Genomic DNA, 19,632 nt, shown 5'->3' with positions numbered 1-19,632 from the left:
AACATGGAAAAGTTTCGATGGGAATGTCAGTTTAAGATCCTTAAGGGGTCACAGCTTGTGCTGAAATAAATGTCTTCAGATTCACAACCCATCCTCTCTATTGGGAGAGTTGAGTCCAGATCAGCCAGCATAGGTTACATCCTAAGCAAGACAGAAGAGATCTACGGGGATTGCTAAATTTGTGATTCTTCTTTCATGTTATCCCACTATTTATGAGTTGCCAAGATAAACTGAAATTTGACCCCATCTGCTTTGACACCTGGCTCCTCCGTAGAGGTCCTTCTCCTGTCTGGTGTCCAGTGAGACCTGGAGCTCAGCCAAGCTCATTTGGTCTCCAGGGAGAGTAGGAGATTAGCTTCCAGGGTCATGTGATTTTAGGGTTTTAAATAGAGAAGGCTTTGAACACAACCTTCCAAGCCATCATTTATTTTCACTTCCACTTGGCAAACATCTCTGTTGACCAGTATGTTTCTGCTCTGAGTTGTAAATGCTCCGGGTCAGATTCCGCAGAGACAAAGGTTGCTAAAGAAGTTGATTGAGAAGGGGCTGAGTAGAGGGAGGGACGTCAGGCAATAACAAAGAAAGGAAGAGAAGGAGGGAAAGGGGTTGAGTTGTTGCATAGTGAAAGGAAACACACACATCACATCCAACAGCAGAAAATAGCTCAGCTACTGAGACGTACACAGGCAGAGGAACACATACATGCATATAGGCAAGCAAGCTGAAAAGCAGAAAGCAGCCTGGGAATGAGAGAGGAAGAGAGACACCCAAATAGACAGACAGAGAGAGAGGATGGTTAGAGAGAATAGATGAGCATGATGTATTCCAGTCAGAATATGACTGATAAAAGTTTCCATAGTGTGAGACAGAAACTGAAGACGAGACCAGACACCAGTTCAACAACCAAGAAAGCCACACTGAAGGAGCAAAAGGAGATGAAACTTTGAGATTAAATGGTACAAACGATGCTCTGGAATGAGGTGTAAGATTAGTGTGTTTGTGTGGATCACAAGCCAAAGAGACGATGCGGGCCTCTGAGCTCTGTGCAGGTTAAGGATCTCATCAGGAGCTTAAACTGCGGGGCTTTAATGATATGGCTCGCTATATGCTCTGCTGGGGAGGTGGGGCCTTGGATGATCACTACCTGTACGTTCCCTTGCCAGATGTTTATCGGTGAGTAAAGGTTCTGTGTGAGATGAAGGATGTTTAAGTTGTATGTGATGCTTGCTTGATGCTAGTTCTGGCTGCACTTCGATTTGCCTTAGTGCAACCTGCCCTTATGGATGAACTGCCATTGCTAATGAATGAAATAATTTTTTTCAAGTAGCCAACATTTCTAGTGCCACCTGCTTCTGTCAATGTTTTGTTGTTTCTGGTCTACTTAATACTGTGCGGACAGAAAGGAAATTCTGACACAATAGGAAATTAACCAAAGGTATCGGTTTCATCTGGAATTAAACTAGTCAAACAGACTGACAGATGAAAAATGCTGTTAGGTACCTGTGTGTCATTCTTATGGAAACATGACACTACACAAAATGTCCTATGAACAAAAAGTTGTCCATGTTCTCATCTCCAGCTTACTTAATCCTCAGTCTGAAAATGCTGAAACACTACAGGATTTGAAATATGCTATTATTATTATTATTATTATTATTATTATTATTATTACACAGTATAAAATCTGGGGAGTCATATGTTTTCAGCATTTCATATGTATTTTGTCATTTTGAAGCACTGGCTTTTTTAATAGTGGGGAAGCTATGGCCTAATGGTAAGAGAAGCAGCTTTGTGACCAGAAGGTTCCTGGTTTGATTCCCTGGACTGGCAGGAATGGGTGAAGTGCTGTTGAGCAAGGCACCTAACCCCCAACTGCTCCCCAGGCTGCGCTGGGTATGTCGTATATCTGCTAAATTAATGTAATAGTGCCTTGTCAGTTCTTTCCTGTTAATTGCACTACCTTACTACTGTTATTATGGTAGAGACCTATATACCCGGTGGAGTCTGGCCATAGTTTGTGTGGGTGTGTAAAGAGCTCCTGAGTGACTGTGGAATGTATTTCGCAATGGAGGCTTTTCTTAAGGAGATGACATATGTAGGCCAGTGGCTTTCTTCGGTAAACCAGCTGCACCATAGTTATACTAATAATGCTGTTATTTAGTACAAAGCAATTAAAAAAAATAATGTTAAGCTCTGGGTATTTTTAGCAAGTATGGGATGAATCATTTATATATAATGACGACCGTGGAAACAGTGGAATTATCAGCTGGACAGGTCCGGATATTCCAGTTGATAGAAAGATAGGGTGTGTCTGCTTATTAGTGCCTCATTCAGAGTGGCCTCCACACCCTGGCTATGAAGAGAGAGAGAGAGAGAGAGAGGTGTTGTAGTTTTCTTAATTTTCAGTCTGCTTTGGAAAGAGGACCACATACCCGTTGTTTGAAGAATAAACTTACTCCCTCCCTTTCTGCTTCTTCTTCTTCTCAGAGTCTCCGCCCTCTTCTGTCTTTTAAGCAGGAATATCCTGTTAGAAATAGGCCAATAGTAGATCATAAGTATTTACATCGGTCCACTTGTGCCTTGAAGGCTAAGGGTTGTGTAATTAAGAAGCAGCGACAGTTCAGAGACACATTTAAGTTCCTACACGGAGATGAGATGGTGTTTTTAAGGTAAAGGGACCAAGTGTTGTTTGTTCACTTTTTGTCCATTGAATTTATTGAGGTATTTAAAAGTAATGCTAGATCCATTGTAACAGGAATTTGTTGTAAATGTATTTTGTATTCAAACATTGTGTGCTTCCACGTAGAAGTCATCACAGTCACTAAAGTGAACTTATTAAAATGCGTCTATACATATCTGCATGTTATTGGAGCTGCTTAGGTGACATGCTGGTTATTTAAATAATAAATGTGTTGAGTGGTATATCAGATATATTCCATTCAGCTAGCATGTTATTGAATGAGTCGAAAGATGAGTTCAATATCATGCTAGCTGAATGGAATAGATCTGATATACTACGAACCCCCCCCCCCCCAGCCAATATTATTATTATTATTATTATTATTATTATTATTATTATTATTATGCATTCCTTTCAGGTGTTCAACACATCTTTCTCTTTCAAAATTCTCTCAAAATCTTCCGTAGTTAACAAAGCAAACCTGGTGGCCATGTTTGTTTACAAATTGTCACAGTCACTTGTTGGCGCGGAAGTTTTACGTCTCTGACGTATGACATCATGTTGTCTTGACAACGATGCAATATCGTAAACCATATTCAACGCACATTCTCCATTGGGTAGAGTGGCGTAATACACGTAGGATAAGTGATATGCTAACAATATTGCATGCTATCAAACCAAATTAATGAAACCCACAAGAAGGGAATAGAATACATGTTATTTACCAGCTGGGCAGTCCGTATCATGAAATACCATGACCAAGGTCTTGAAAGTACTGACCGAGGCCCTGGGGGCCCAGGTCAGTATTCAAGGTAGAGGTATTTCACCATACGGACCGACCTTAAGCTGGTAAATAATATATTTATTTTTTTCTTTACCAAATTCTAACAGAAAACGAGAGCGCCCAAAAAGGAAAATTGAGGCGAGCCGCCATTTTGAATCCTCATTCACGGCTGTAATGCAAATTGCTTCCTCCTCGGTATACAAGTGCACTTCCATGGCAGGAAAAAAACTACATTTTGCCGCCTATGTAGTTCCCTATTTATACAAATAGGAGTCATTCAGGATTCAGCCATGTTTTTGCTTGGCGTTAGCAAGTTAGGTTTTTAGCTTTCTCCTGAAATGTTTTCTTTTATTTCTTCTTCCTCAGGGTAGTAAAACTCGCTTTCGCTGTGAACGCTGTCATCGTTATCCATGATGTAAAATTAATGCTATTTTGAATCCTCATGGGGTGGCACGGTGGTGTAGTGGTTAGCGCTGTCGCCTCACAGCAAGAAGGTCCGGGTTCGAGCCCCATGGCCGGCGAGGGCCTTTCTGTGTGGAGTTTGCATGTTCTCCCCGTGTCCGCGTGGGTTTCCTCCGGGTGCTCCGGTTTCCCCCACAGTCCAAAGACATGCAGGTTAGGTTAACTGATAACTCTAAATTGAGCGTAGGTGTGAATGTGAGTGTGAATGGTTGTCTGTGTCTATGTGTCAGCCCTGTGATGACCTGGCGACTTGTCCAGGGTGTACCCCGCCTTTCGCCCATAGTCAACTGGGATAGGCTCCAGCTTGCCTGCGACCCTGTAGAACAGGATAAAGCGGCTAGAGATAATGAGATGAAATGAGATGAATCCTCATTCACGGCTGTAATGCAAATTGTTTTCTCCTCGGTATACAAGTGCACTTCCATGGCAGGAAAAAAAACGACATTTTGCAGCCTATGTAGTCCCCTATTTATACAAAATTGAGTCATTCAGGATTCAGCCATGTTTTTGCTCGGCGTTAGCAAGTTAGGTTTTTAGCTTTCTCCTGAAATGTTTTCTTTTATTTCTTCTTCCTCAGGGTAGTAAAACTCACTTTCGCTGTGAAGACTGTCGTTATCACTATCCATGCTGTAAAATTAATGTTATTCTCCTGAGACATGCGAAAATAAATGTTGACAAAAAAAAATGCTATGTTTGTTGTTGTTGTGAATGAGCGAGTCGTCAGAGGTCCGTAACTGGGGTCCGTACCATAGGATACGGACCCACTCGCCAGCCAATCAGAGCACAGGATTTGGACTGCGAAAAAAATAAATGTTTTTATTCCATCAAAAAAGTGTCCTGTATGTATAATAATTTTAATAAGGTATGCCTACTGATAATTATATTTTGAGGCCTAAAGATAATACTACTACTGGTTAATATTTTGAGACTAGAAACTAAGTATCTTCACATCACACACATCACATTATCTCTAGCCGCTTTATCCTTCTACAGGGTCGCAGGCAAGCTGGAGCCTATCCCAGCTGACTTACGGGCAAAAGGCAGGGTACACCCTGGACAAGTCGCCAGGTCATCACAGGGCTGACACATAGACACAGACAACCATTCACACTCACATTCACACCTACGGTCAATTTAGAGTCACCAGTTAACCTAACCTGCATGTCTTTGGACTGTGGGGGAAACCGGAGCACCCGGAGGAAACCCACGCGGACACGGGGAGAACATGCAAACTCCACACAGAAAGGCCCTCGCCGGCCCCGGGGCTCGAACCCAGGACCTTCTTGCTGTGAGGCGACAGCGCTAACCACTACACCACCGTGCCGCCCCACTAAGTATCTTATAGCAATGAATTATAATGTTGTAGCCGTGAGCCATGTAACCAAAATCATGGCTATGAATTGTATAACCTGAGTCCATCACTCAGGTTATGTATACTCAACCTGAGTGTGTGTGTATACTCAATATACACAATACATCATGACTCAATATTTCAGGGAAAAACTTCTGTTCCCTTTCAGAATTTGGTTAAAGTGATGGGACCTAATAGTATATCCCTTCCAGTTTATTTCTCTGTCTCACTTATTTTAAAATAAGCAATTGCCACAAGTTAAATATTTCATGGCAATGCAATAGATCTTGAGCAACTTAACTCACAGCAAAACAATATATATTTTTTGCGGCCACTCCTTCTCAAAAAATAACCACCATGTCACCTCTGCTGCTCTAGCCTATGTTACTGAGCTATGTATTATCTGTATATTGCATTTTTAGTCATTTTTATCAAATCTTTTATGACACTAAGCTTGATGCCATGGACATTCATTCAATTATTCATCTTCAGTAGGCCTAAGGGCTTTATCCTAGTCAGGGTCAAGATGGATCCAAAGACTATTCTGGGAACACTGGGGATAATTTGGGGATACACCCTATTTGGGACACCATAGACGTCTATTAAAATGGTTGCTAAATAATGGGTTCTTGTGATTTGCATTTTTACCAGTATTTCAGCAGTCTGACAGAGAGGAGAAGAGTGTCCTTGTGAGTGAGTTTAGATGCCAAACAGATGATGATTACTGTAAACAAGTCCAGATAAAATCTCCCCATGATGAAGCAAGCCTTTATGCTTCTCCAGCTGTTTCATTTAATAACACTGGGGAATAAGGAGCCCAAAGCGTGTGTGTCCATACATGTCTGAGTATGTATGAAGGTTGTCTGATCATTTGGTGGGATCAGCTCTTCCAAACACTTCCTTCCAAATACAACCCCAATTCCAAAAAAGTTGGGACAAAGTACAAATTGTAAATAAAAACGAAATGCAATAATTTACAAATCTCAAAAACTGATATTGTATTCACAATAGAACATAGACAACATATCAAATGTTGAAAGTGAGATATTTTGAAATTTCATGCCAAATATTGGCTCATTTGAAATTTCATGACAGCAACACATCTCAAAAAATTTGGGACAGGGGCAATAAGAGGCTGGAAAAGTTAAAGGTACAAAAAAGGAACAGCTGGAGGACCAAATTGCAACTCATTAGGTCAATTGGCAATAGGTCATTAACATGACTGGGTATAAAAAGAGCATCTTGGAGTGGCAGCGGCTCTCAGAAGTAAAGATGGGAAGAGGCTCACCAATCCCCCTAATTCTGCGCCGACAAATAGTGGAGCAATATCAGAAAGGAGTTCAACAGTGTAAAATTGCAAAGAGTTTGAATATATCATCATCTACAGTGCATAATATCATCAAAAGATTCAGAGAATCTGGAAGAATCTCTGTGCGTAAAGGTCAAGGCCGGAAAACCATACTGGGTACCCGTGATCTTCGGGCCCTTAGACGGCACTACATCACATACAGACATGCTTCTGTATTGGAAATCACAAAATGGGCTCAGGAATATTTCCAGAGAACATTATCTGTGAACACAATTCACCGTGCCAGTCGCCGTTGCCAGCTAAAACTCCTATAGTTCAAAGAAGAAGCCGTATCTAAACATGATCCAGAAGCGCAGACGTCTTCTCTGGGCCAAGGCTCATTTAAAATGGACTGTGGCAAAGTGGAAAACTGTTCTGTGGTCAGACGAATCAAAATTTGAAGTTCTTTATGGAAATCAGGGACGCCGTGTCATTCGGACTAAAGAGGAGAAGGACGACCCAAGTTGTTATCAGCGCTCAGTTCAGAAGCCTGCATCTCTGATGGTATGGGGTTGCATTAGTGCATGTGGCATGGGCAGCTTACACATCTGGAAAGACACCATCAATGCTGAAAGGTATATCCAGGTTCTAGAGCAACATATGCTCCCATCCAGACGACGTCTCTTTCAGGGAAGACCTTGCATTTTCCAACATGACGATGCCAAACCACATACTGCATCAATTACAGTATCATGGCTGCGTAGAAGAAGGGTCCAGGTACTGAACTGGCCAGCCTGCAGTCCAGATCTTTCACCCATAGAAAACATTTGGCGCATCATAAAGCGGAAGATACGACAAAAAAGACCTAAGACAATTGAGCAACTAGAATCCTACATTAGACAAGAATGGGTTAACATTCCTATCCTTAAACTTGAGCAACTTGTCTCCTCAGTCCCCAGACGTTTACAGACTGTTGTAAAGAGAAAAGAGGATGTCTCACAGTGGTAAACATGGCCTTGTCCCAACTTTTTTGAGATGTGGTGTTGTCATGAAATTTAAAATCACCTTATTTTTCTTTTTAAATGATACATTTTCTCACTTTAAACATTTGATATGTCATCTGTGTTCTATTCTGAATAAAATATGGAATTTTGAAACTTCCACATCATTGCATTCTGTTTTTATTTACAATTTGTACTTTGTCCCAACTTTTTTGGAATCGGGGTTGTACAAATCTCATTTAGAGAGAAAAAAATATTTTACACTAAAACTGATGAAGGCTCTTGGATAAGCATCAAAGTTGTTGACAGTTTAATCAAATTACATTGCTTTGGCTTACTGTCAGTGTTTTGGGTCTTTTTTTATCCTCAGGGAACGAGCATCAGGACTTGTCTCACAATCTGACCATGAGGTGGCCCAACGCTTGGCACTGGGCAGCAATGACAACATTGCTAATGGTAGCAAGACTGACCTACAGGCTGCTAAACTGTTGGCCAAACGCCTCTACAACCTGGATGGCTTCAGGAGGTCTGACATCGCAAGGCATCTGAGCAAAAAGTAAGCCTTCCTTCCTTCCTTCCTTCCCTCCTTCCTTCCTCTGAAACCACATTTTAAATGGGGACTCTAGATCTTCTGGTTTCAGATACACAACAGATTATCATGTGGACATAAGTGTTAAATGCCAAATTAGATTTATTCTCAAATGCAAATCCTCAAGCCTTTACATGTAATCCTTTTTGTTTTCCTCTGTCTGCCTGTAGTAATGATTTCAGTAGGTTGGTAGCAGAGGAGTACTTGAGTTATTTCAACTTCGCAGGCATGCATGTGGACCAGGCTCTGAGGTAAGAACATGCACTTTAATATGCATTTATGCATCATAAATATGTAGACTATATTAGCTATGACATTTTTTATAAACTTATTCAAAACAAAATAGCTACATCTTTTTTTTTTCTTGCCTAAAGCATTTTGGGGTCAACTTCCTGTTTCTGAAAGAATCCATTTCCAGAGAAAATAAAGTGACTCGGTCATAGTGGAAATAGTGGTAATGCACTGGACTAGAGGCTATTTAGAAAGCTTGCCTGATCGTCTGATTGTCCAATACATTAATACCACTGCAAAATCTCCTACCATGTCAGTGTTATTGCTATGCTGAGAATTATCCCAACTCGCATAACATCTGGTGAGTGGTGGTTCAACGGTGGTCGCTTTCCACTAATGGGTAGAGGAGAGGTGGATTGTGTGTAGTAAATGATGGTGGGTATTACTGCAGTCTGGAATATCTACTAAGTGATCTATATAGTAGGTTTTCCTGATAAAAAGGAATAATAAGTGTAGGTACGGGCTACACAGTGGTGTAATGGTTAGCACTGTTGCCTCACAGCAAGAAGGTTCTGAGTTTGAGCCCAATGGCCTTTCTATGTGGAGTCTGCATGTTCTCCCTGTGTCTGTGTGGGTTTCCTCCAGGTGCTCCGGTTTCCCCCACAGTCCAAAGACATGCAGTTAGGTTAACTGGCTAGTCTAAATTGTCCATAGGTGTGTGTGTGTGTGTGTGTGTGTGTGTGTGTGTGTGTGTGTGTGTGTGTGTGTGAATGGTTGTTTCCCAAGCCTGGAAATGGGAAGGTTGTGGCAGGAACAGCATCCAACATAAAACTATGTTCCAATTAATATGACATGTGGATCAATAGGGTGTACATGGACCCCAACCTGGCAATAGTGCTGGACAAGGAAGAAGAATAAGTGTAGGTACAAGAGTAATGGTTCATCAGTTGACAGGTTAGAGTGGGTGGCTGATAAACTGTGCATAGTCCATTCAGTAATACCTACAATGTGACCTATGGTAGATATTCCTGAAAAAAAAAAAGTTTAGATACAAGCTATACACTTAGAATATTTACAAACTCTAAAGCTTTGCACACTCAGAATGAGATGAGCAGCGATGTGGCGACCAGAGACCATGGAATGTCAATGAAATTCAGAGACTTGTAGCGATGACAGACGAAATAACCGTTGGTGACACAAAGTGGGCGGGTAATGAGTTGAACTAATCTCAACTTTGAGGCAATGTGATTTGAGGCAACTACCAATGGGAGCAAAGGATATCGTTGACTGACCAATACATTTACAAGAGGGATACTTAGGGAACCAGAGCCTGGAATATCCATGAGTGACCAACTGTCAGCTACAGTACAAAGTGATGGGTGACGAGTGAATCACTTTATTGCATTATATTACAGGCATTTAGCAAACACCCTTTTCCAGAGCAACATACAGCAGGACCCTGACATACCCACAGGAATGGGTAGTCTGGGGAGCAGTTGGAGGTTAGGTGCCTTGCTCAAGGGCACTTCAGCCATTCCTGCTGTTCCAGGGAATCAAACCAGCAAACTTTTGGTCTCAAAGCTGCTTCTCTAACCTTTAGGCCATGGCTTACAGTGGGGCAAAAAAGTATTTAGTCAGTCACCAATTGTGCAAGTTCTCCCACTTAAAAAGATGAGAGGCCTGTAATTTTCATCATAGGTATACCTCAACTATGAGAGACAAAATGAGAAAAAAAATCCAGAAAATCACATTGTCTGATTTTTAAAGAATTTATTTGCAAATTATGGTGGAAAATAAGTATTTGGTCAATAACAAAAGTTCATCTCAATACTTTGTTATATACCCTTTGTTGGCAATGACAGAGGTCAAACGTTTTCTGTAAGTCTTCACAAGGTTTTCACACACTGTTGCTGGTATTTTGGCCCATTCCTCCATGCAGATCTCCTCTAGAGCAGTGATGTTTTGGGGCTGTTGCTGGGCAACACAGACTTTCAACTCCCTCCAAAGATTTTCTATGGGGTTGAGATCTGGAGACTGGCTAGGCCACTCCAGGACCTTGAAATGCTTCTTACGAAGCCACTCCTTCGTTGCCCGGGCGGTGTGTTTGGGATCATTGTCATGCTGAAAGACCCAGCCATGTTTCATCTTCAATGCCCTTGCTGATGGAAGGAGGTTTTCACTCAAAATCTCATGATACATGGCCCCATTCATTCTTTCCTTTACACGGATCAGTCGTCCTGGTCCCTTTGCAGAAAAACAGCCCCAAAGCATGATGTTTCCACCCCCATGCTTCACAGTAGCTATGGTGTTCTTTGGATGCAACTCAGCATTCTTTCTCCTCCAAACATGACAAGTTGAGTTTTTACCAAAAAGTTCTATTTTGGTTTCATCTGACCATATGACATTCTCCCAATCCTCTTCTGGATCATCCAAATGCTCCCTAGCAAACTTCAGACGGGCCTGGACATGTACTGGCTTAAGCAGGGGGACACGTCTGGCACTGCAGGATTTGAGTCCCTGGCGGCGTAGTGTGTTACTGATGGTAGCCTTTGTTACTTTGGTCCCAGCTCTCTGCAGGTCATTCACTAGGTCCCCCCGTGTGGTTCTGGGATTTTTGCTCACCGTTCTTGTGATCATTTTGACCCCACGGGGTGAGATCTTGCGTGGAGCCCCAGATCGAGGGAGATTATCAGTGGTCTTGTATGTCTTCCATTTTCTAATAATTGCTCCCACAGTTGATTTCTTCACACCAAGCTGCTTACCTATTGCAGATTCAATCTTCTCAGCCTGGTGCAGGTCTACAATTTTGTTTCTGGTGTCCTTTGACAGCTCTTTGGTCTTGGCCATAGTGGAGTTTGGAGTGTGACTGTTTGAGGTTGTGGACAGGTGTCTTTTATACTGATAACGAGTTCAAACAGGTGCCATTAATACAGGTAACGAGTGGAGGACAGAGGAGCCTCTTAAAGAAGAAGTTACGGTCTGTGAGAGCCAGAAATCTTGCTTGTTTGTAGGTAACCAAATACTTATTTTACCGAGGAATTTACCAATTAATTCATTAAAAATCCTACAATGTGATTTCCTGGATTCTTTTCCCCCATTCTGTCTCTCGTAGTTGAAGTGTACCTATGATGAAAATTACAGGCCTCTCTCATCTTTTTAAGTGGGAGAACTTGCACAATTGGTGGCTGACTAAATACTTTTTTGCCCCACTGTATATGTGTACACCCCATAAGGGCTCTTTAGATAGTTTCTTTATCTAAAAGTGGTTCCATGTAGAATCCTTTGCTGGAAGCTTTTTCTTTATTGGTCTGCCTGATGGCAGGTCCGCTCTGACTGCTTCAGCCATCACAAGTTTCTTGGGAAGAATTACAGTAGTGGTTTCCATTGCCTTCTACTGGATTATTATAGAGTTTTTTTCCTCTAAACCATTCACACCTATGGACAATTTAGAGTAGCCAGTTAACCTAACCACATGTCTTTGGACTGTAGGGGAAACCAGAGCACCCAGAGAAAACCCACACAGACACGGGGAGAACATGCAGACTCCACATATAAAGGCACCCGTCGGCCATTGGGCTAAAACTCAGAACCTTCTTGCTGTGAGGCAACAGTGCTAAACAGTACACCACCATGCCGCCCTGCTTAATTATTAAGTGAACACTTTTTATTAAGAGTGTAGGTGTACATAATAAACTGTCAATTGGAAGCAAAAAAGTAGAGAAATGGATCTTGTGCATGACCACATTTTCTGTCTCCTTTGTAACTTAGTGTTAGTATAATAAATGACATGTTGGATTGTTAGAAAGTACTAATGTGAAGTAATGTCAACTCCTATCTGGATTTTTTTTTTAAAGAAACACACTTGTACTATTTAGTCCTATACATTGGTCTGTATATATGGTGATAAGTCTCTATTCCCTAGAGTTTTCCTGAGAGAGTTTGCTCTTATGGGTGAGACGCAGGAGAGAGAACGAGTGCTGACCCATTTCTCCAGAAGATACCTCCAGTGCAATCCCAATACTATACCAAATGAAGGTAAATCATACGTGTTGTCTGTGTGGGTGTAATACTGTAGTTCACTGACACTGAGGCTGTAACACTATAATTGTGCCACCAGGTGACTCTGTTGCTCATGCTGTGTGTTTGTGTTGCAGACAGTGTCCACACTCTGACCTGCGCTCTGATGCTGCTGAACACAGACCTTCATGGTCATGTGAGTGAGCAATTGCACTGAATGATGATCATAATTCATGATAAGGTCTTTTTCGCTCAGCACGAGGAGAGGTGTGATCCGAACACTATATATAAAAGCTTCCTATCTCTCTGTCCTGCTCAGAATGTAGGGAAGAGAATGTCATGTGTGCAGTTCATAGGCAACCTGGAGGGGTTAAATGATGGGCAGGATTTCCCGAAAGATCTGCTCAAGGTGGGTAAATGTAAACACTCTCTCTCTCTCTCTCTCTCTCTCTCTCTCTCTCTGTCTCTCTCTCTCTCATACTTCTGTCTTTGTGGGGACTCTCACTGACATAATGTATTCCCTAGTGCCTTACTCTAAACTTAACCATCACAACTAAATGCCTAACCCCAACCCTTACCTAAACCTAACTTGAACCCTAAAACTAAGTCATAAGCCTCAAACAGCCCTTTGAAGAAGTGAGGACCAGCCAAAATGTCCGAACTCTGCTGGTATAAAACGTATTCTGGTCCTCAATATGTACATTACATTACAGGCATTTAGCAGATGCTCTTATCCAGAGCAACATACAGCATACCCAGAGCAGCCTGGGGAGCAGTTGGAGGTTAGGTGCCTTGCTCAAGGGTACTTCAGCCATCCTACTGGTCCAGGGAATCAAACCAGTGACTTTTTGGTCCCAAAGCTGCTTCTCTAACCATTAGGCCATGGCTTCCCCCACGTATGTAGTAAGTACACACGCACACGCGGCTACCACACACTCTTCCTGTGCCGTGTTTACTTCACCTGTTCTCTGCACAAATTTACAATGCCCCTCTAAAACACTGTCCCTTCTGTATCAGTGTGCTCCAATTTAACCACAGTAGCTCAAGGAATGAATGTAAAATTTTGGATGAAGAAAGAGAGAAGTTTGAGATTCTGTGCGTCTCAGGCTTTGACCAATAAGGCTGAAAGGAAGCTCTAGGAGTGTTGTATACCAGACTGAGATGGCATGGTTTTCTCCCATCCCATTTGTTATTAAAAAATTCACAGCTGATTATGTGTAGAAATCACATTCAAAATGTTTATGAATCAGAATTGTGATGTGACATTCTTACGTACAACAGTTGGGAATTCATAAACAGAGAAAGGGAACACATACAGCTGTTGTTGTAGCAGTGTAAAAAAGTGAAGTGTATGCATCTCTTTGTGTGTGTGTATGTGTTCTGTCTGACCCTTGAAAGATTTATTGATTATAGCATACATAGGGGTGGGCAGCACGGTGGTGTAGTGGTTAGCGCTGTCACCTCACAGCAAGAAGGTCCGGGTTCGAGCCCCGTGGCCAGTGAAGGCCTTTCTGTGCGGAGTTTGCATGTTCTCCCCGTGTCCGCGTGGGTTTCCTCCGGGTGCTCCGGTTTCTCCCACAGTCCAAAGACATGCAGGTTAGGTTAACTGGTGACTCTAAATTGACCGTAGGTGTGAATGTGAGTGTGAATGGTTGTCTGTGTGTCAGCCCTGTGATGACCTGGCGACTTGTCCAGGGTGTACCCCGCCTTTCGCCCGTAGTCAGCTGGGATAGGCTCCAGCTTGCCTGCGACCCTGTAGAACAGGATAAAGCGGCTACAGATAATGAGATGAGAATGAGGCCCACTTTACACGGGGACGGTCTGAAACAAAAACGCAAAAGTCCGTTTTCGTTCTCACTTTTTTCCGCGTCTACACGACCGTTTTCAAGGAGGAAATCTGCGTCTATACGGTGATGCATAAATGTGTGGAATTCAATCGGATGTTGTAATAGAGTGTGCCGAGCGGATGGAGTAGTCAGTCAGAATGATGAGCAAAATAAGGAAAATTCTTGTACAAAAATAGTTTTCTTTTTATTCTTAAGCCGGCAGTTAACACAAACAGGACAAACAAACAAAAAAAAACACTGATGACAAAACCAAACAAACAAACAAAAAAAATTCTGGGACAAAATGCCCACGCAAGCTAGGCTACTCTGGCATTACTCACACAGAGCTCAAGTCATGCGTCCTCTCCCTGCCGAGGCCATCTCCCCCCAATGAACAGTGCAGCGCATATTTAGAAGACGACGGCACAGTCTTAACACAATTAAAATCAATCAACACATCTAGAAAGATTTTAACAGTTCTAAACATTTTCACTGCATGCATTACACTCCTACAACAATGTGCAGACCTTAAATATTACAACAAACACTTACGTAAGATTTTTAGACCATTTCTCTCCGCTCTAATGAGCTGCTTTCCCGCGCATCGCGGAAGAAACCTTGAAAAGCGCTTTCAGACCTGCATTCTGGTTTGGTCCCGCACCCAGAAGACTACCGCAGGTAAATGGCTACAAACATTTCTGGCTGATGTTATTTTAACTCTAGCAGAAAAGGATTCAGATGTTAAACGTGCGCACTTAATGAATCTTTACACTCTATTGTTTATAGTGAAAACTAATAAATGCTTGCGCTGTTTAAATCTGTGTCGCGTCTTTTACTATGAACACATGTACCAAACATTTCAGGTTTACATATCTAAAAGTTGTAACAAATGTACCCGTAACAAAACATACTTGTAAAACCCCCATTACCAAACCCACAACAAACATACAACACAGATTGTATTTGGAATGTCTTTGCAACTGTGGTTTAGTCCATTGCACTTGACCACTGAAACATGACCAGCGGGACGAACCGCTGTTTAGTGACAGACGCATTGCGCTCTGTCACAGATGTGCATGCCAGGCGGTGCTGTGAAAGACCTCCGCTATGTCTGCACGCATGCGCAACGTCTTCTGTCTTGTCTGATCTGCACATCTGCGCCGCGAAAGCTTTGACTACTCTGGCTATGGTGAGTAAGAAAGTAAGTAAAAAAGTAAGAGCATACTATACCCGCCTCTGTTCATTAACGGTATATGTGCAGATTCGGTATAGATGTTCGAAGGACTCCTGGACGTTTATTAAAGCTGCCAGAGCAGCTTGAAGGTCCGTTGGATCGATGTAATCAGACATGCTCTTACTTTTTTACTTACTTTCTTACTTCCCGGGCTGGCATGTACAGTATATGACGTGTATGACGTAAACGCGTACCCGACGTGAGCAGATCCGAGCAGAGTTTCGCGTATTGGGTAGTTTAGACGGATATGCAACGGGAGCTGTTTTTAACTTATCCACTCTGGAAGGCGTTTTCAATTTTTTCCGTTTGTCAGCCTCGGAAACGCCGTCCCCGTGTAGACGAAAGGCACTTCCGATAAAATATTTAGTCGTTTTTACCCGACAGCGTCCTCGTGTAAACGGGCCCTGAGTATACATAGGTTAGCACTGTTGCTTCACAGCAAGAAGGTTCTGGGTTCGGGTAAGGGACCCAACCCAGAACACGCTGGATGGGTGAAGAAGTAGTATACATTGCTGGTGTTTGTGTTATTGATTATAACAGGAGCTTTAAAGAAGGTTGAGTTTTTCTTTTCTCTTTGGAAAAGCCAATAATTATTCATGTGTTGGTTTGATGCTGGCTGTAAAGTAACACAGAGGCTCGTTAGATGTATAATTTCTCGGAATTCAAATGTGTAAACCGTAAGTATATTTGTGTGGATTCTGTGTTTTGATGGCTGAAGGAAAACTCAAGCTCTATGAATATATATTGTATGTCTGTCTTTTTTTTGCTCGTCAATTTTTTTAATATGTTCCAGAGTCTGTTACATTAGTTTTGGTTCTTTTTCCTTTTTCCGACACAAATCGTAAATTCATTTATTCATTAAGCTTCAGCAACTGGTCTGGTCTGGGTCTTGATGGTCTTGTTCATACTCTAGTCTCACCCTTTCTTCAATGGATAACTGATACCTGGATACCATAGACTCGTTTCTAAGGACTGCTGATGTAATCATAATGACTATGATGCTCATACAGACATCTTTTCAACGAATGCCTTTCCTCTTCTACATCTGTATACAGTAATATTTTAGAATCCCACTATCCTGTGGGGGGCGGCACGGTGGTGTAGTGGTTAGCGCTGTCACCTCATAGCAAGAAGGTCCTGGGTTCGAGCCCCGTGGCCGACGAGGGCCTTTCTGTGCAGAGTTTGCATGTTCTCCCCGTGTCCGCGTGGGTTTCCTCCGGGTGCTCCGGTTTCCCCCACAGTCCAAAGACATGCAGGTTAGGTTAACTGGTGACTCTAAATTGACCGTAGGTGTGAATGTGAGTGTGAATGGTTGTCTGTGTCTATGTGTCAGCCCTGTGATGACCTGGCGACTTGTCCAGGGTGTACCCCGCCTTTCGCCCGTAGTCAGCTGGGATAGGCTCCGGCTTGCCTGCGACCCTGTAGAACAGGATAAAGCGGCTAGAGATAATGAGATGAGATGAGACTATCCTGTGGCACCCAGAAGAGGATGGGTTCCCTTGTGACATGTACTGTTAAAAATGGTAGATAAATAAAAATTTGCATTGAAATCGGGGTAAAAACTTTCTAGCAATAGCCTTCTCTTGGCATAATGACTGAAGCAGTAATCATCAGTGAATGACGTGATGCATTTATTGTCTGTTCACATGCAGAATGCAATATGTGAAACAGAGTGCAGTATAATAATAGTTGAACCTTGCAAAAGGAAGGTGACTTGATAAAGAACATGCAGAAGCTCAGGGTTTGATGAATCTGATAGCATGCGTGTGTGTAGGAAAGCCAGTGTGGGTGGCTGTTTAAGATGCAATCTGCTACATGGAAGATAATGATCTCGGACTGCAGTGATGGCCAGTGATTTGATGCTATGATTTTGAAGATGCAGTAGTTGAAATATGGAACTTTACACATTAATAGCTTTCTTTTTTCCCCCATAAACTTCAGTAGACCCTGAAAATACAGACCCTAAGCACTGGATGAGGTATTTCAAGTCATTTTTATATGATTACACGTTTAATTTTCTGTTTAAAAACTCAAAGTGCTTTAGATACTGTATAAAAAAGTTTAAATGTCAATACAAAATTATTATAATAACAAATGTCCAATCGTTAATTGGACCAGTTTTGTTTTGACTGTAATATAACCAGGATGGTAATGATGACAGGCTGTGAGCATTTTTGAGTTAGAGGCTTGAAAGAGCAATTGTGCTGATGTGTGGGTGATGCAATTGTTCTGTATGGTGATTCCCACCTCTTTCAAACACAACCTAATTATAAATACACAATAAAAGTGTGATATGTTGAGATCTTCAACCTGCGCAGGAGAGGATTTGTTTGAGTTGGTGGCATTGAACCTCCTGTGTTTGAGTGTGCTTCTGAAAAAGGAAGTCTATTTTTATCGCTCCAGCAGGATTACCAAGATCAGTGAACAAAAAGAATAGGCACATCATGACCGCACCTGAACCACTCTGGTCATGCTGGGTTTTTAAATCACAGTGGGCCCCTGCCACATACACCAAACAACTCTCTTTATTTCTGTCTCCCACATATTCGCTTTGAAACAGCATCCCTCTGAAACACCAACACCTTCCACCCCCTCTTTTGTCCTGACATACAGTATGTCTGTTAAATAATACTGCCAGAGGACGTCGGTAGTGATTTATCATTAATTCACATGGAATAAGCAACCTCTGTCTAAATCACGAACATGGAAATGACTTCATGTTATATGCATGGCTGTTACACTTAGTGTGCTGTGGGGATTTGTGCTCATTCAGCCATAAGAGCATTAGTGAAGTCAGGCATTAATGTTGGATGAAAAGACCTGGTGCAAAGTCAACATTCCAGCTCGTCCCAGAGGTGTTCAGTCGGGTTAAAGTCAGGGCTCTGTGCAGACCACTCAAGTTCTTCTACTCCAACCTTGGCAAACCATGTCTTTATGGACCTTGCTTTGTGCACAAGGGGATTGTCATGCTGGAATGTGTTTCATTCTAGACAATTGTGTGCTTCTAAATTTGTGGCAATGGTTTAGGAAAGGAGGGCGACACGGTGTAGTGTAGTGGTTAGCACTGTTGCCTCACAGCAGGAAGGTCCTGGGTTCAAGCCCAGCAGTCAATGAGGGCCTTTCTGTGTGGAGTTTGCATCTTCTCCCTGTGTCTGCATGGGTTTCCTCCGGGTGCTTCGGTTTCCCCCACAGTCCAAAGACATGCAGGTTAGGTTAATTGGTTGCTCTAAATTGACTGTAGAATGGTTGTTTGTCTCTATGTGTCAGCCCTGCGATGACCTGCTGATGTACCCTGCCTCTCAGCTGGGATAGGCTCCAGCTTGCCTGCAACCCTGCACAGGATAAGTGGCCACAGATAATGAATGGTTTGGAAAAAGGCCATATATGGGTGCAAATGGTCAAATGTCCACATACTTTTGAGCATATCAATTCAGAAGGGATATATTTTACTTGCAGTTATTTCTGCTGGTTCTTTTATACTAGGTTAAACATGGTGTAATCTTTCCAGACACAGGAACTATTACTTCTTCTGGCTGCTCCCGTTAGCGGTCACCACATCAGATCATCCATTTCCATCTCATCCTGTCTTCAGCATCTTCCTCTATCACACCAACCACCTGCATGTCCTCTCTCACCGCATCCATAAACCTCCTCCTCTTTGGCCTTCTTATTTTCCTTTTGCCTGGCAGCTCCATTTTCAGCATCCTTCTCCCAATATACTCGGCGTCTCTCCTCCATACATGTCCAAACCAACTCAATCTCCTCTCTCTTGCTTTGTCTCCAAACCGTCCAACCTGTAATATACTTGTTCCTAATCCTGTCCATCTTTGTCACTCCCAATGCAAATGTTAGCATCTTTAAGATCTCATCTCAATCTCATCTCTCTTGCTTTGTCTCTGGCTCCGCCTCCTGTCTTTTCGTCAGTACCAAGGTCTCTGACCCATACAATATGGCTGGGCTTATTACCATCTTGTACACCTTCCCTTCTGTTGCAAATCACTCCTGGCACTCTTCTCCACTTTTGCATCCTCTACTCCTTGCATCCTCACCATTCCACCATCATCCCTGTCATTCACACACACACATGTATTCCATCTTGTTCCAACTGACTTTCATTCCTTGTCTCTTTAGTGCATACCTCCACCTCTCCATGCTCTCCTCAACCTGCT

The 19,632-nt window shown here is 42.4% G+C and overlaps 1 protein-coding gene across 1 annotated transcript in view; it reads left to right on the top strand.

The window, feature by feature from the left end:
* The first annotated feature begins 722 nt into the window (after positions 1-722).
* The window catches only part of psda (pleckstrin and Sec7 domain containing a), a 63,747-nt gene continuing 44,837 nt past the window's right edge, over positions 723-19,632 (top strand). The window contains exons 1-6 of the mRNA XM_060924827.1: positions 723-1,173; positions 7,937-8,122; positions 8,326-8,406; positions 12,309-12,421; positions 12,541-12,599; positions 12,723-12,812. Coding sequence (XP_060780810.1) covers positions 1,094-1,173; positions 7,937-8,122; positions 8,326-8,406; positions 12,309-12,421; positions 12,541-12,599; positions 12,723-12,812 — 609 coding nt within the window. The 5' untranslated portion in view covers positions 723-1,093. The remainder of the gene's footprint in view (positions 1,174-7,936; positions 8,123-8,325; positions 8,407-12,308; positions 12,422-12,540; positions 12,600-12,722; positions 12,813-19,632) is intronic.

The sequence above is a fragment of the Neoarius graeffei genome, chromosome 7, assembly GCF_027579695.1.
Source record: "Neoarius graeffei isolate fNeoGra1 chromosome 7, fNeoGra1.pri, whole genome shotgun sequence".
Taxonomy (NCBI): Eukaryota; Metazoa; Chordata; class Actinopteri; order Siluriformes; family Ariidae; genus Neoarius; species Neoarius graeffei.
This window is presented reverse-complemented; position numbering and strand designations above follow the sequence as displayed.